Source organism: Micropterus salmoides, unplaced genomic scaffold (assembly GCF_014851395.1).
Source record: "Micropterus salmoides isolate LMB-PRFRI ecotype aquatic unplaced genomic scaffold, ASM1485139v1 Ms_hic_scaffold_1, whole genome shotgun sequence".
Classification (NCBI taxonomy): Eukaryota; Metazoa; Chordata; class Actinopteri; order Centrarchiformes; family Centrarchidae; genus Micropterus; species Micropterus salmoides.
The window spans coordinates 47,383,972-47,399,166 of record NW_024040040.1 but is presented as its reverse complement, the minus strand read 5'-3'; the positions used below and the strand labels follow the sequence as shown (position 1 = coordinate 47,399,166).

General features: G+C 38.1%; 2 protein-coding genes across 4 annotated transcripts in view; one reads left to right on the top strand and one right to left on the bottom strand.

Moving 5' to 3' along the window:
- The first annotated feature begins 1,646 nt into the window (after positions 1-1,646).
- Positions 1,647-15,056, top strand: smpx (small muscle protein X-linked). 2 transcript variants are annotated; one of them, XM_038731849.1, is made up of 6 exons: positions 1,647-1,738; positions 1,886-1,998; positions 6,323-6,382; positions 9,776-9,862; positions 10,123-10,275; positions 14,287-15,056. In XM_038731849.1, exons 3-5 carry the CDS (start codon positions 6,347-6,349, stop codon positions 10,270-10,272), a joined length of 273 nt encoding a protein of 90 aa, XP_038587777.1. In that variant the 5' UTR covers positions 1,647-1,738; positions 1,886-1,998; positions 6,323-6,346; the 3' UTR covers positions 10,273-10,275; positions 14,287-15,056. The 2 variants fall into 2 exon arrangements, with proteins under 2 accessions (XP_038587777.1, XP_038587786.1); XM_038731858.1 differs by lacking the exons at positions 1,647-1,738; positions 1,886-1,998 and adding an exon at positions 2,623-2,786.
- cnksr2a (connector enhancer of kinase suppressor of Ras 2a) overlaps positions 9,700-15,195 on the bottom strand; it is a 70,187-nt gene continuing 64,691 nt past the window's right edge. The window contains exons 24-25 of one of the 2 annotated variants that reach the window (XM_038731813.1): positions 11,397-11,450; positions 9,700-9,824 (exon numbers count right to left, since the gene is read on the bottom strand). In XM_038731813.1, coding sequence (XP_038587741.1) covers positions 11,427-11,450 — 24 coding nt within the window. In that variant the 3' untranslated portion in view covers positions 9,700-9,824; positions 11,397-11,426. The remainder of the gene's footprint in view (positions 9,825-11,396; positions 11,451-15,195) is intronic. The other variant, XM_038731806.1, reaches the window with a different exon arrangement.

Here is a 15,195-nt window from a genome sequence, read left to right as displayed (position 1 = left end):
TTAAAACTGCTTGTGGGTAAAGCCTTGTGTGGGGACACACTTCACATCAATACTGACACAATTCAGTGTCACATAGAGCCTCCAGCTTGTCAGTATGCGTTATTTCAGTAATGTGAGGACTTTTGGAAGTCACTTTCTTGGGGCGGATTTTCTGTTACCAGCCAATTCTTGTTAAAGAAATGTGAGGTTAAGTGTTAATTCTGTACACTAATAATTGTGTTCCTCATGTAAATCATGTATGCTAAGTGTAGACAAGAAACCAAAACCTTGTTTGTTTACTCATTGTCAGTCAGTGCGACAACATGGGCAGCTTGAACTGACAGATGCCCCCATGTACATGTGGCCTCAAACGTCACACTAAACAGCTGCCAGCACACAAGAAGGACACACTGTCAGATAGTGATAACAATTATCTGATGAAAACAATCCTACATCAGAAGGAAGATTCATCATGCAGTTGACTGCATTTGTTAATTTAGCCATGCCTCACTGCATGCCTCCTTTTTTATTACCTAATTTAAATTTTTTATCCAAATTCCAGCCCCAAATTTACATCTCACCCTGACCTGAGCTGCCTGAACTGAAGTCTTAGACCTAAGACTGAGCTGAGACACACCAGCTAAACAAGTGGAGCACACATATTGTATAAATAGCAAGACTGTTTTTCCTTAAGGCTCTCTGTTAAATAATATTACATCACAGATGTATCACAGATACATAATCTAGCGTATAATAGTTAGCACATACTTAACTTGTTTTTTAGTTAAACTGGATTATTAAGTTTGGTTCTGTTATTAATCTCTCTCTGTCTCGGAGGTCCACCTCTGGTCGGTGAGGGGTGAAAGTTGGAACTGAGGAGAGGCGTGATCTACAGTAGTGTGGGCTTCAATACTACTACTATAATTTTGTTTGGCTTCTTGTTTATTTCTGAGTTACCATTGCTTTTGTTGCAGTTTCAGTATTTATGTATTGTAAACTTATTACTCTTATGGATAATTTTCGCCATTTGCAAAGCTGTTCATTCACAGCTGTTTTTGTAAGTAGAAGGGTTGGACCATACACTATAAAAAAAAAAGAGAGTTGAGGGCATTGTTTTGTTGTTGTGTGTTTTGATGGGGTTTTTTTTAGGGAAGGTTCATGAGTAAGGGTAATTTCACCCATTGTGTCACACACATGGGAGCTTCATTATATTTTGCCCAGATCCTCCTCTAGGTTTGCTGTTTGCCTATAGGCCAAAAGATGCCAGAACACCATACATATCTGTGCATCGCCTATTGGAAAGAAGTATTTTAAAAAAAATCACCTATTTTATAACACCCACTGATACTACCTGCAGAGCAGACTATAGTAACTGCAATGCAGTTCCTACCTTCATATTTTGTGATTTTTTTTTAGTGAAGTTTTGCCCAGTTTACTGCAAAACTTAAGCCACTTAGAAGCAATAACGAGGTATTCAGCAATAGCATGTTGTTAAATATAATAAACACATTCAGTGATGAAGGTTTATCTGTAATAGGGCTGTCCCTGTGTGTGTGTGTGTGTGTGTGTGTGTGGGTTGTTAGTATTTGCATATTCTGAAATATAAAACAAGCCTACAGTTTGTGTCTCTTCATTTTACTACCTGGGCACACAGTAGATTAATTTCACAGGTGAGCCTGAAGAGGATCCCTGGGGGATTGATGCGATGAAGGTGGACAACTTGAGTGGTGGAAAAACTGCGTAAATTCCCGAGAGAAAGGTAGGTGCAAACAAGCACACTCAAAAATACTTACAATGTGTAGAAACATATGAGAAAACACATCTATAGACAGACAGATACACACACACACACACACAGGCTGAAAACTCAGTCTACTTCTCTCATGATGGGTCGGATTCCACTCAGGGAGGAGTTTTGTGTGTCTCCGAGCCAATCAGGACGAGCGGAAGCAGGTCAGGTAGCCGAAGAGGACCTCAGAGAGAGCACAGGCCGGGCAAAGCAGCCACGCACGCCAGGAGGTAAGAGAACACACACACACTGACACACACACACACACACACACACACACACTCACACCTTTAAGTCTATGAGATCATAGTTCCTCTCTGTGCCTGTGTATGAGCATCACAGCATAAATGTAGATATTCCAGCATAACCACTTCTCTGTGTGTATGAGTGAGTGCCAGAGCAGAAATAGGGCAGTGCCATTTTAGTTACTAAGATAAAGAGGAGTGTTTTGAGGACTCAAGTGTCAGGGTTTGAGGAAGATGCATGCTAAAATTACAGCACTTGCCATTATTAACATTTGTGAGGTTCATATAAGCAAATAGCTTTGTGTTTGAGGGTTTTGTGCTTAAATGTTACATTTTTTAAATGAAGTTTAGTCTCGTAGTGAAATTATTTTAGTCATCGGAACATTTTACTGTAATTCTTGTTTAAAGAAACTTTAAAAGATGTTGAAATTAACAAGTGCTCGGTGCTGCTGTTTGGCAGTGTTTTGGTCCGTCGCTGTGTGCGTCCATGTGTGCCTAAGAGTGTGTGTGTGTGTGTGTGGACAGAAAGCAGGTCCCTTCTGTGGATCACTCTTCTATTTATAGTGAGAACAAATCCCAGATATGAGAGGAATCCTTCTACCACTTATGAGGCGAGAGAGAGAGAGATAGAGAGAGAGTGTGGAGAGAAGAAGAAAGGAGAAAGAAAAAGAAAAAGATGGAGATTAGGAGGAAACAAGTGCGTGAAAGATCGACAGAAAGTGTAAGTGAAATAAGAAGAGAAGTCTAAGGGTTTATTAAATCAAGAATTTCAGGTAAGTTTCATCTGATTTGTTTGTGTGTTAGTATTAGTAGGCCATTACTTTAATATTCATTAGTTTTTAAAGTGAGCAGTCAAGTTTAACCTGCAGGAATGCTCAGTGTTTAGCAATGAGGAAATTATTTGGTTCTGTTTGGGAACCTTTATTCCTAAAGGGCAAAAATGGCAATATTGTATGTTTAAAGATTAATGTCAACAAATCTATTCACAAGTTCAATACCAACCACAAATTAGTCCATCTCTCTGTACTTTCACATTTCCTTTCCTGTCTGTGGCACTCATGCTCGTTGGTTCATACTGAAGTGTAAATCTTTAAAGGAATAGTGTAACATTTTGGAAAAGATGCTTATTCACTTTCTTGTTGAGAGTTAAATGAGAAGAATGGCACCACTGTGAGATCTGTATGCTAAATATGAAGCCAGAGCCAGGTGATGATTAGCTAACACGGGCAATGCTTGGCTTCCCAGCCAAGACTCAGTCCAGCACATAAACTCTGAAAAACCACAACTTGTTTTTACACTCCAGTATTTGTACAGAACCAACAAAGGGGATATAATGTGTTAATTAATATGCTTATGGCTTAGAGGTGTTGATTAGTCACATTTTGTGACCTTTAGAAAGAGCTATGCTAGCTGTTCCAACCTGCTTCCTGTCTTTATGCTAAACTAAGCTAATCACCTGCTGTCTGTAGCTTCATATTTACTTTACAGATATGAGAGTGGTATCAATCTTTTCATCAAACATCTTGGCATGAAAGAATATATTGAAGTTAGTTAGTTCCTTTTAAAATAGGTCACAAATCTATCATTTTGTGTTTTACAGTGCAAAGGGTGGCTCATTTGTGTGTTTTTGAACTACAATAGAGGTTTATGGCACAAAGGAATAATAAAAAGGCTTACTTGCTAGTAGGGACCAATTCATTGTTTGTTTTGCTCTTTTGTTTGTTTGTTGAAAACAAGACTAACTACAAGCAGCTCTGTAAAGCTACACTTAGCCAGTATGATGCTAACTTTAGGATGCTAACATGCTTACAATGACAGTGTTAATAGCGGATTATAGTTTAGTTAACTATTTTAGTTTAGCCTGTTTGTGTTCTAACGTTTGCTAATAAGCTCTAAAATCAAAAAGTACAGCTAAAAGCCCATTTATAGCCTACATCTGTGTACGATAAGCTGCTGCCTGACGCACATCTACCCAAAAATGTAATTACACTTTGGAGCAACGCAAGAACAGCTTCTTCTTCTTCGGCCTCAACCGGCTCAAGGGTTGTGCATCTTCTCCGACGCCTTCTCTTGTTTCACTTAAAGTAACTGGTGTGCAACATCAATCGACTCCAGCTCCGAAATGATCCACTCAGTTTCAGACGCCATTGTTTGTAGTAGCCTACACCAATAATGAATGAGAAACTCAAAACAGTAGAACATAGAAACCCCACTGCCTGCTACCGTTTTGATGCTGTAATTGACAGACATCAACGTATAAAGTCAAATTGCTCATGACAGCACGTGGTATGAATTGGCCTTTAAGCTGGAAGTGTTATTAGTTTAGCAGGTATCTGATGCTAGCATGGCTTCTGTAAAAACTAAATATTTCCAGTCTTATTTTATAATAACAAAGCACAAAGTAAATTTTTTGTGTTATTTTTTTCAAGCTACTGAGCCTTTTTAGCTCTCTTGATATTCAAGAAGTACAGATATAACATCACACACTGGTGCATGCAAACACACTGACTCGCACTTCTACAGACACACACATAAGAGCCCTTTTGTTAGGTGGTTAGGTGTTTGCTCTCAAGTTTAAAGGGTTTGAAGATTTGAATAATTTAAAGTACAAGGAATAATTGTACCTGTGGTTATGAGGGTGTGTGTGTGTGAGAGAGAGAGAGATACATACACATTTCACACATACAGTATGTGTGAAAGTAAGAGGGCTTGTCAGGCTTTGCAGTGTGGCGTCAGGGCACAGCTGATACTCATGGTGAATATAAATATCATCACGTTGTCTAAGCATGTGTGTGTGTCTGCGGTTGTGGACTGTCCAGGCTTTTGCTCTCATGTCAAGGACAGCAAAGCTTTTATTGTACGTTGTTGCACAAACAGCACCCTGGAAACTGTATCTAAGTTTTGCCATCGAAGGCAGCAGCAGTTGGAGGGTCTGGTACTCACTCTGTTTCTTTGGTCCTCTGCTCTGCTCTGAGCCACTCGTAGATAAGATAAATAGGCCATGGAAACTACGATTAGGAACCACTTGGGTCAGTGTTGATCTGTGAGACAGCAAGATGGAGGGAGGAAATAGAAAATAACAGGTACAATGAGGATAAGAAGGGATCCTCAGCAGGAACCTACTGTAGGCTACTTAACACAATAGCAGATTTACCACTTGAAATTCTTAGTATTATCTAAATTAATATTAATATTTGAAAGTGGACAAAATAAGGTTTCTCATTTCTGGTTGGGAGCTGAAATCACAAATGGCATATTATCATCTGTAACTAGCTTAGTAACCTAACAGTAGCTCCATGAATTGTTGTTGAAAAGTGTCCAGGAGGGATTTTGGACTTGTCTCCAAAAAATTATGCTAAATAGTACTCATTTTTGCCCAATTACATTTTGACAAACATTGTGTATGTGCAATGACTGACTTTATTTGGTATTAAACCAATACTATGATCTATAACCTTAACCAAGTGCTGTGAGTGTCTGAACATAACCATTAAAAGGTTTAATAAAGCTGTAGTAACTATAAGCAGATTGTGCTGCAAGATCGTGTATCTGGCAGAAAACAAATTAAATACGTTGTTAGCGAACATTTTATTGATACAATATTATTAATCAAGTATCCGGCAGTTAATGGCATGTTAAATTGACGTGGAAGTTCAGGACTTTCAGGCCAGCACTAAAAAGTGTCAGGAACTGCCGGGAATTGACATGGATTGGTTGTTTTCTCCTGTTTGATTTCGGATCCTTTTTAAAATAAAATTAAACTTTATATTTGTGACCAGTTTCAAACAGGAACGAATAAGCTTCAGGCTAGTTGCCACATGCAGGGAAGATGGACACATTGTCCTTTCATGGGATTTGTTGACGGAAAGAAAAATACAGAATAATTAGTCATTCTTTAATAACAATATAAATTCTATAGTATAGTTACTGCAATTAACATCACTACATAGTAACTGTAAACTTTCACAATACGTAATATCCATTTTTCCAGAATGAGAGAGTTTATGTGGTTTATTGAGATCACAGCGTGATCAGTACACCCATTTAACTGCTAACATTTCTTACATCTCTACACAAAGGTAGTTGAGGCACTGTTGCACTTTTACTTTGACAGTCCCCGCAGTCTCTCGGCCTCCGTCTCATGAATGATTCAGAGAACAGTTCCTCTACCTGCTTCTCTCTGTAAGGGTCGCTAAGCAACTGAAATGCTATCCCGTGCCTTGAAAACCACAGAAACAGAGTCCCAATGCCCCCAACGTGCACACACACAATTACACACAGCTGAATGTCTGTGATCTGCTTCCTCCAGGTCAGTGGACTTACCAGGGAGATTATGTCCAAGCCTTCGACCAACGTTAAGGCCCTTCAGGTAAAAGATATTCATCTGTGTGAACAATAATGTGTGGGTTTGTGTCCTGCATGGAACTGTAACTTTATTGTACTACAGACTACTTGTACTACATCATGACTAGGTTCTGTGGCTGCCAGGGGTTTATACCCTGACAGCTTCAACCCAGTGGCATAATAACTCTTCATCCTGTTAAAAATGAATACTCAAATGACAGTCTTTTTTTTTCACATTTAAGTATTTATTGGTAAAGGCAAATACAGAGTTCAGACGGTGCATATACAGTATCAAGGCTTTGTTAGTGCAGTTGTAGCGAGGCAAAGGATGAAGTGTTGTCTGTATCAGCGTGTGTGTGTGTGTGTGTGTTTCTGTAGTAATGGCTTTGTGCGTGCATGTCAGAGAGGGTTTCTTCCATCATCTCTCTCTTGTCATTGTGCTCATTGTCATGTCTAACCATGGGATAGGCATCTGGACAGAGGATTTTTAAACACCAGTACAGTACAAACATGAGGTTCTTCATTTCTTCACTCCATCATCAGTTTACGTTTATCACAGACATCAACAGCAGCACAGCTTTACATTATAAATAATCAACATTTCAAAAAAACAACAAAAAACCCCAACAAAAACGTGTCCGCTGGCTAGTATAAGGTTGTTTTAAATCTATTTTATCGTTGAGCCTTTTCAAAAGCATACCATGTCTTTGTTAAATTAAATTCTTATTTTCTAGACAGTTATTGACTTCCATTTAATCACTACAGAAATTAAAATCAATAATGACTGTTTCAGAAAATGTAGGTAATGTAAACTCCCCTAATTGTGCTTAATGGAGCGGCAAAATACAAGATTTTAGGGGTGCTGAGTATTTCCAATGCAAACAATATAAAAATTTACATGATCCCGTTTACAGTGGCAATCTTTACGACATGTTTGTATTGTGGGTTTGATTTTGTGTCAACAGGTAGCACATTCTCAAATATTGGACGGAGGAGTGTTATTAAATCCACGTTTTACAGAATCGTACCTGTTCACAGCTGCATTATCATACAGCGATTCGTGTAACTTTAACTGAAAAAACAAAACAAAAATCAAATGTCTGCAATTTGCTTTTCTTATCGTAAAGAAATTAATGGAAAAAATGGGCTATCTGGAAGGTGGGAAATCAATTTAATGGTTATGCTTTTGAAAATAGTTTTGGAATAATGTAAATTTGCAAAAACTTTGCACCAACACCAACAAATGGCCTGTGCAAAAAAAAACGTATTTCTCTGCTGATCACAGAGGTTTGTGGGCTCCTATAGATCCCTCTTTTACACCAGGCACCCTGTGTTTTATACCCAATAATTATAAAATAGAAAACTACCACCAAACAGTGCTGGGTCGCTGCCATAATGGCTGTTAGAGTCGACAAATGTACCCCACTAATGAAATTTATGTTAAAAGGTATCTCACATATCGGCCACAAAGTACAATCAAAGTCGGTCTGAATTTGAAATCTATAAAGGGAAATGATCAGCTTGCTCAAGGACACTCCTCACGCCCCCCCATACATATCTAGACATTTCAGCAGGTTTACTCAGTAGACGAGCTTTAAAGGATTAGCTCACCTTCAGAATAAATCATCATTGCTTTGTCAAACTCATGCCATTTAAAGCTCCCGTAAAGTTTGTAGGATTGATCGACATACTGCCAGTTACTCTCTGTACTTCCAGCTCATCCTCCTCCCATAATAATATACTATATTTTTATCGCTCCAAAAAGCATAAAATGTTCATTCAATTTCTCCAAACAGCTTGCACAGCACAACTGAATCATTTTGTGCACAAATGATTCCAGTAAGTGTCCAGAAGTCCATTATTTACTAGCATTGGTCTGGCTGCATAATTATGCACCGTAAAGAATGGAAGCAGAGTTTAATCGGGAGAGTGCATTATTAGTGGAGAGAACAAAGATGACGGTACATATTTAGGCCCTCAGTGCATATGTTTGGATACAAAACAATTGGAGTGTGCTGCATGGGCTGTTTGGAGAGTACAAATACACATATACTTCAATGACATCTTAATGTAGATTTTCTACTGTTCCAGCCAGGAATGTATGTCAGATTATTGCTGGTTGCTAAATAGTTTTATCCATCCCAGTGAACATCAAGTCTGCATAAATATTTGTTTTTTTCAACATCTAAACTCCGTATTTAAACTGAATTAACAAATAACATTTGATTAACATTGACCAAAAGTAAGTACCAGAGTACTAGAGACTAAAGAAATCTCTTGTGCGCCCCTTTAAAGAGCAAAAACACACACAGGCATAGATAGCTCTTTATTAATGTAAAGAGGCTGAGATGGAATTACAATACAGGGGTCTATTTCAGCATTTGGCTTTTACTGTAAATAAAGTTTAAACAGAGTTCAAGGAAGTACACCTACTCACTTTCTTGCTGAGAGTTAACTGATAGGATCAATAACAATCACGTCGGTATTGTCTTCAGCCAGGAGACAATTAGCTTAGCTTAGCATAAAGACTGTAAGCAAACGGAAACAGCTAGCTTGTTTTTGTCCAAAGTTTTAAAAATGTTGTGTCCAGATCAAACAAACAAGTTAACATGATAATTAGTGAGCTTTAAAACTGGGCAGAGCCAGGCTAGCCACTTTCACCTGTTAGAAGTATTTATGCTAAGCTAAACGAATCATATCCTGGCATTAGCTTCACTTAAGGGACAGATAGGAGAGTGGTATATTATCAGTCTTCTCATCTAACTTTCGACAAGAAAGCAAAATGTCAAACTCCGATTGACTTTTTCATTTCGGGTGAAAATATTCCTTTAACCTTTGGTTGCGCACAGTGGAAATGTCAGATGATGATTGCTAACGGCACGCTAAGCATACGACAGTAAACAATCCCAGCCAAAGCAACATTACAGTGATACCAATCTGAGCAAACATGCTGTGAATGAGGCAGTTTCTTCCAGAACTTTCAGTCCAATTTGTAAACCATTATCTCTGGAAAAATAAATAAAACCAGCATCCTCTGACACACACCACACTCCCTCTCTGTACAGCTGTACAATATAAGCATATATACAATACATTACAGTACAGTGCAATGCTAAACACATAAATCCAAGTGACAGGACGTCAGGGCAGGCAGCAGTAGAACATCAAGTTAGCAGGCAGATCTCTGAGCTCTGTGTGTACGTGTGTATATGTGTCCCAATTTTCATAAAAACTCAATTCTCTTTTAAGGGCATGATGACAACCAGGAAGTAGTGATCATAATCAAAACAAGGGGTTTTGTGGAAACAGGAAAACACACAGAGAGACACAAACACACACATGCAGAGACACAGAGACAGGGAACTTTATTTGTTTAAAAGTTGAAAGTATTTCATTTGCTGTTCTTGCTGTCCGTCAGGCTAATTTGAACATCCCGATGGGAGCTCTGCGTCCAGGGGGGGGACATCCTGTCAAAAGGAGAGAGGAGACAGTAGACACAGAAGAGGTAAAACAACACAGGAGACGCACGCACACACACACACATACACACACAGACAAGAAAGTAAAATCAAATATTTACCAGCAGGTTTGAGGTGAACAGTATTAGTTTTGTGTGCATAAATTTCACTTAGTTCATATTTTGTACATATTGTAATTTGCTTTCCCTTCATCTCACGCAATAATAATAATAATAATAATATATAAATAAATCAACGCTGCAGTCACCTAGAACACTCACTTGAGTTTGTATTTTTTTTTTCTCAGGCTCAGTCACCAGACCAGCCCTGCGCCGCACCCCAGACGCCAGAGGAGAAGAAGGCGTTGCCGGGTGCGGTGAAACTGCCTGGGCCTACTGTTAACCTATCAGAGCTGCAGAACGTCAAGAGCGAACTACGATGGGTCACAAAGGACTAACATGTAGGTGGTCCTACAACAGTTTAATTTCTTTAAATATTTTTTTCTTTTCTTCTGATCTCAATTAAAACCTAATATGTGAAAAGTGGTAACTCTTCCCTTGGCTACAAACAGGGTCAATTTTGATTAAAGTGACAAAATACTGACCAGAAAGCATTGTTATCACATTAAATAAGGAGATATTTTCTCATTTTATATCAATTTGGTTTGCCAAAAACTCATTCACGGGCAGAGAAATGTACAATATGTTGTCCCACATAGCAACTTTACTTATGTTTGGGGTCAGTTATACCCCAGAGAAGTCTAACTCCCGGTTAGAGCTCATATGAACAAACTGTTAAATGTAATGCTCATGAAATTAGGAGTGGAAGTGATCAAACAATGTTAAGTCTGTTTAAGAGAGTCACCCAAATTTGAATAAAAAATAGGGGGAAAAAATATGATTTTTCAATATGTAAGTTTGAAGTCGGGTCAAAAACCTAAACATTTTATCCTCCACAGAAGTAGAGGGACTAAAATACTCCATTATAAGCAAGTCCTGGAATTCAAAATGTTTAGTAAAAGTATGTATGTTTCTTCACAAAATTATACTTAAAGTTTAAAAACTAAAAGTACACAATGCATAAAAGGCCCTTGTGAGTGTTATACTATTATACATTATATCATTATGTCATTATTATTGATGCATTAGTATGTAAGAAGGATTTAACTTTTTTATTTTTTAAATTTTTTTAACCATTTTAATTAAGGCTGTAACTAATGATTATTTTTATATGTATATGTATTATATGGATTAATCTGGAGCCAGGGTAAGGGTTAGTTGCTGCACTAGATGAATCTTCTGATAGTTTCCTTAATCAATCCATCAACTGTTTGGTTTGTAAAATGACAGAAACCAGGAAAATCAACAGAGGGTAAATAGACACATAGACCAATACATTCACCTGACACTGACAATTTAAAATTTAAAATCCACCTAACTGGCGTGTCACAGGATTGTAGGAGGAAACGACTCAGACATAATGCAGGTAATGCAAACTGGAAAACCCCTAGCTGGCCGGGTCTACTTGCTGTAAAGTAACCATAACAAACCACTAGCTAGTCATTCTGTTATATCATGTCACCAGAGGTGTAGGTTCAGAGGAGCGGGGGACTCAGTGAAGTTGGAGGTCTTCAATCTAAAAGAAAAACAAAACAAAACACAAACCAACAAACAAAAGAACCTAGTTATTTAACGTTAATTCTTCTACTATTAATGCATAATCAATAACATTCAGTTTGAATTGTAGATAACGTTGCATCTTTACTACAAAGACCAGTGTGTTTACTGCCTTATCTGTTTGCTTTTCAATTCTAGAGTCTTTCAGAAGAATGTTAAAGAAACACTGTGTATTAGTTTAATTTTAGAATAACAGATTCAAAATTATTTGATTGATGGATGTCTAGCGTTGTTGGCTAGCCAAGTTTCAAGCTACATTGTGCTGCTGCTGGTGAAGAGTGGCACCAGTGTCGTGCTGGGTGAGCGATCATCATAACCGGGCTCAACAGCATATAATGTTAGCTAATGGCAGAGGCAAAGAGACTGAGGAGGAAGCTAAGATGAGAAAAAGAGAGGGACCAAGCAACTCCCGGATGTTGACGAGGGCTTTGGGAAATAAAAGGCTCCAAGACAGACACTGAACTGGCATTCTTACATAATGTTGCTTTAACAGTAAGACAAAATATATATTCAGTTATTCTTATTTTAGTCGAAGAACATGCAGTTTTTTCAGCCCCAAACAATCCATCTCAGGGTACGCTGTATGTAGCCTGAGTGTCAAAACAACCTCCATTTTGCGGCACAATGCAAAGTTCTGAACAAGCACATAAATTATATTTGGTAGAGAAGTTGTCATCACCAAGGAATAATGTAGTTTGAGCCAACAAAAATCCATTTTCTGACACAAATGAGTAAAACTGAATGGGAGAGGTTATTGGGCACATTTGGATAAGCACAAGCTAGATTTTTTAAATTCTTTACAAGAGAATAATCTCTCTGCAAACTATCATTCTTGTACTTGCGAATCTTATTGTGTGGCCAAAATGTCCCATCACATGCTCGCAATAAAAGCACAAAATGTCCATCCATCCATCCATTCTCAACAGCTTATACTGTGTACAGGGTCGCGGGGGGCTGGAGCCAAACCCAGCTGCCATTGGGTGAAAGGCGGGGTATACCCTGGACAGGTCGCCAATAGCACAAAATGTAATTACATAAATATATGGACAAATTAAACCAAAACTATCTGTCTGCTAGATACCACAATAATAATATTATATGTTCTAAAAATATATGGGATCCTGGTGCAAAGCATAAATGTTTTTACCTCTGCATGTTAAGTAAATCTAAAACAGCTTTTTGACATTTTATGAGAGGAAAGTGAATATTTTAGCAGTTAATATTTTACATCCTAACCGACCAACACACTAAACTAGTAGACATTGTGTCTTTGTAGTAGAATAATAAATGCTGAGATGCAGATCCTGGATCTTATCAGTGAGACTCGTCTCCATAATAATTACTTGCAGTGGTCTGAGCTCACCACAGGGGGACAGTGTGGGCTGAGCAGTGTTTGGGTCAAGCAGCGTGTGTGTTGTTGATGCCTCTGTGTGTGTGTGTGGGCAGGAGGGGTTGAGTCAGGCTCTATATTTATACTTTATAAAAGTGTGTGTGTTCTAGAAAATGTGTGTGAGCATGGAGGGGCAGTCTGTGCTGTGACTTTTTCAGTGGGACACAGAAACCACAATATCCAAACACTGTAGCCCTGCCCAAACCATGTGGGTGTGCTGTGTAGGAGATAAATAAGAGAAAGAGAGGAGCTGGTTCAAGTTTTAATTAAAAACCCATTTCTCTGAGCAGGACAAATAGCACTACGTAATATTTCTGAGTAGGTTCAGAGTATTTACACTGAGAAAGTATCAAACGACAGCAGCATACTGCCTATGATTGATGATGACAACACTATATACAGTATCCACTTTTCTGATTTTAAGCATTTAAAAAGACCTCACTCACAATCACATTTCGTCCTAAAGGTGGATGTGGTTGAGGTCAGGGCTCTGTGCAGGCCAGTCACAACCATTTCTCTATAGAACTTGCTTTGTGCACTCTTTACTGAAATACATTGTGTGTTGTAGCATTTCTTTCTTTTGAAAAAAAAAGATCTGGTCCAAACCATTAAAACGAGCAACAGACCAAAAGTGCAGTATGTGAACATGGGTGTCTACTTACTTTTGGCCAAATAATGTCACTTCGTCAGTATAAAATGAAAAGTAAATTGATTTCTTGTACAGTAACTACAATGATATATATATATATAAGCTAAGGTTTGTGCTAAAAATCTGATTTTGAACCCACTATGGCTGAAAAACCTGAAGACAATTTAAAAATAAAACAAAAAGATAGAAATGGGTTATTTATGAAATGTTTAGATCACAAGGACATGAGAAGATCTTAGCTGCTGTCTAAAACCACTTCAAATAAGCTAACTAGCACATCATTTAGCATCATTTTTATGCTACCAGTGACAGTCCTAGGCTTCATGTTATTAGCTTCTCTCCCAGCCTCTTGTATTTTTCACTGGGCTTCAGTGTAACATCACTTAACCAGCAAAACTGTAGATCTTTGGCTCCATCCACTGATGTTTAACTTGACCTGCGCTGCCTCTGAGAGGTGTTTGTGTGACTAAAAGTCTTTGAGGTGGAAATAAACATAAAAATGTGTCAGACGGTGAGGGAGATGAAGACACAGAAAGAGAGACAGAAATGGAAAAGGTCAAGAGAGAGATAAGTACAGAGAGAAGGCAGGTGATGGATCAACCAGATCTTAGATTTCTTCACAGTGAAGACAGTGACCTGGACTTCTCCTTGTCGTCCTGGCTTTTCTGCTGTCTCTCAGGGGTCAGCAGCTCTGAGACGGCTGATAGCAGACTGTGAAAATCCCTCATAGTGGCTCTATCTGTCTCTTTCCTCCAGGATCCCCGGCCAGGCGGAGAGGAAGGCAGATAATCTCCATGGACACAGACTTGCCCACTGCCACTGACGACTAGCAAACTACAATCTAACGCCGACATGTTCGGAAACAGCAACAGCTTTCTGTGAAGCCAATGTCTGACCACCAAGATGCAGGCATCCATCGATTCTTTCAGTCAGCACTCTAATAGGTTAAACACTAAAATATCTTTATCTTACCATGTCAGTTGAGATGGTTTTGTCACTAAATCCAAAATGTAATTTGTACAAAGAGAAAAGTACTGTTGAGATAAAAAGATATTGAGTTGTTTCTGCAGCAGATAAGACTCCACTTTACTTGGACTTTTAGAAGTAAGTAAGTTGTATTGCAATAATAATAATAATAATAATAATATTCTACTGCATATTCTTTACATTTAGTATTTTTAAGCTGGTTAAGCAGGACTTTTTTTTGACAATTTACATCAATTCAAAGAATCCGCTTGGCAAAAAACCAAACACTTATAACTCTGTGATGACCAACTGTAAAGACACTTCTTTTCCACACTGTCAAAACACCAACTCTTCAGCAGCACTGATTTTTACTGATACTTTCTATTAAATTATTAATGTATAAATGTAACAATTTCCAGTGGGATTTAAATTCAATTGTACTACTTTTTGGGGGGGGATTATACTGTTTTGTTGTTTCATTATTATGATTCCCAGAAACTGGTATCTTCAGGAAAATATTGCAATAAATCAAGGATGGTCTATCTATCTAAAACCCCAAACTGTTCTATTTATTACTGACTACACCTGCTTTTACAGTAAAGGAGTGAGAATAGTGGTTAAATATCATTATCATCTATCTTTCTTTGCCCCATTTATTTTGAAATACTTGCTTTATGTAGTGACATTTTCAGCAGCGTG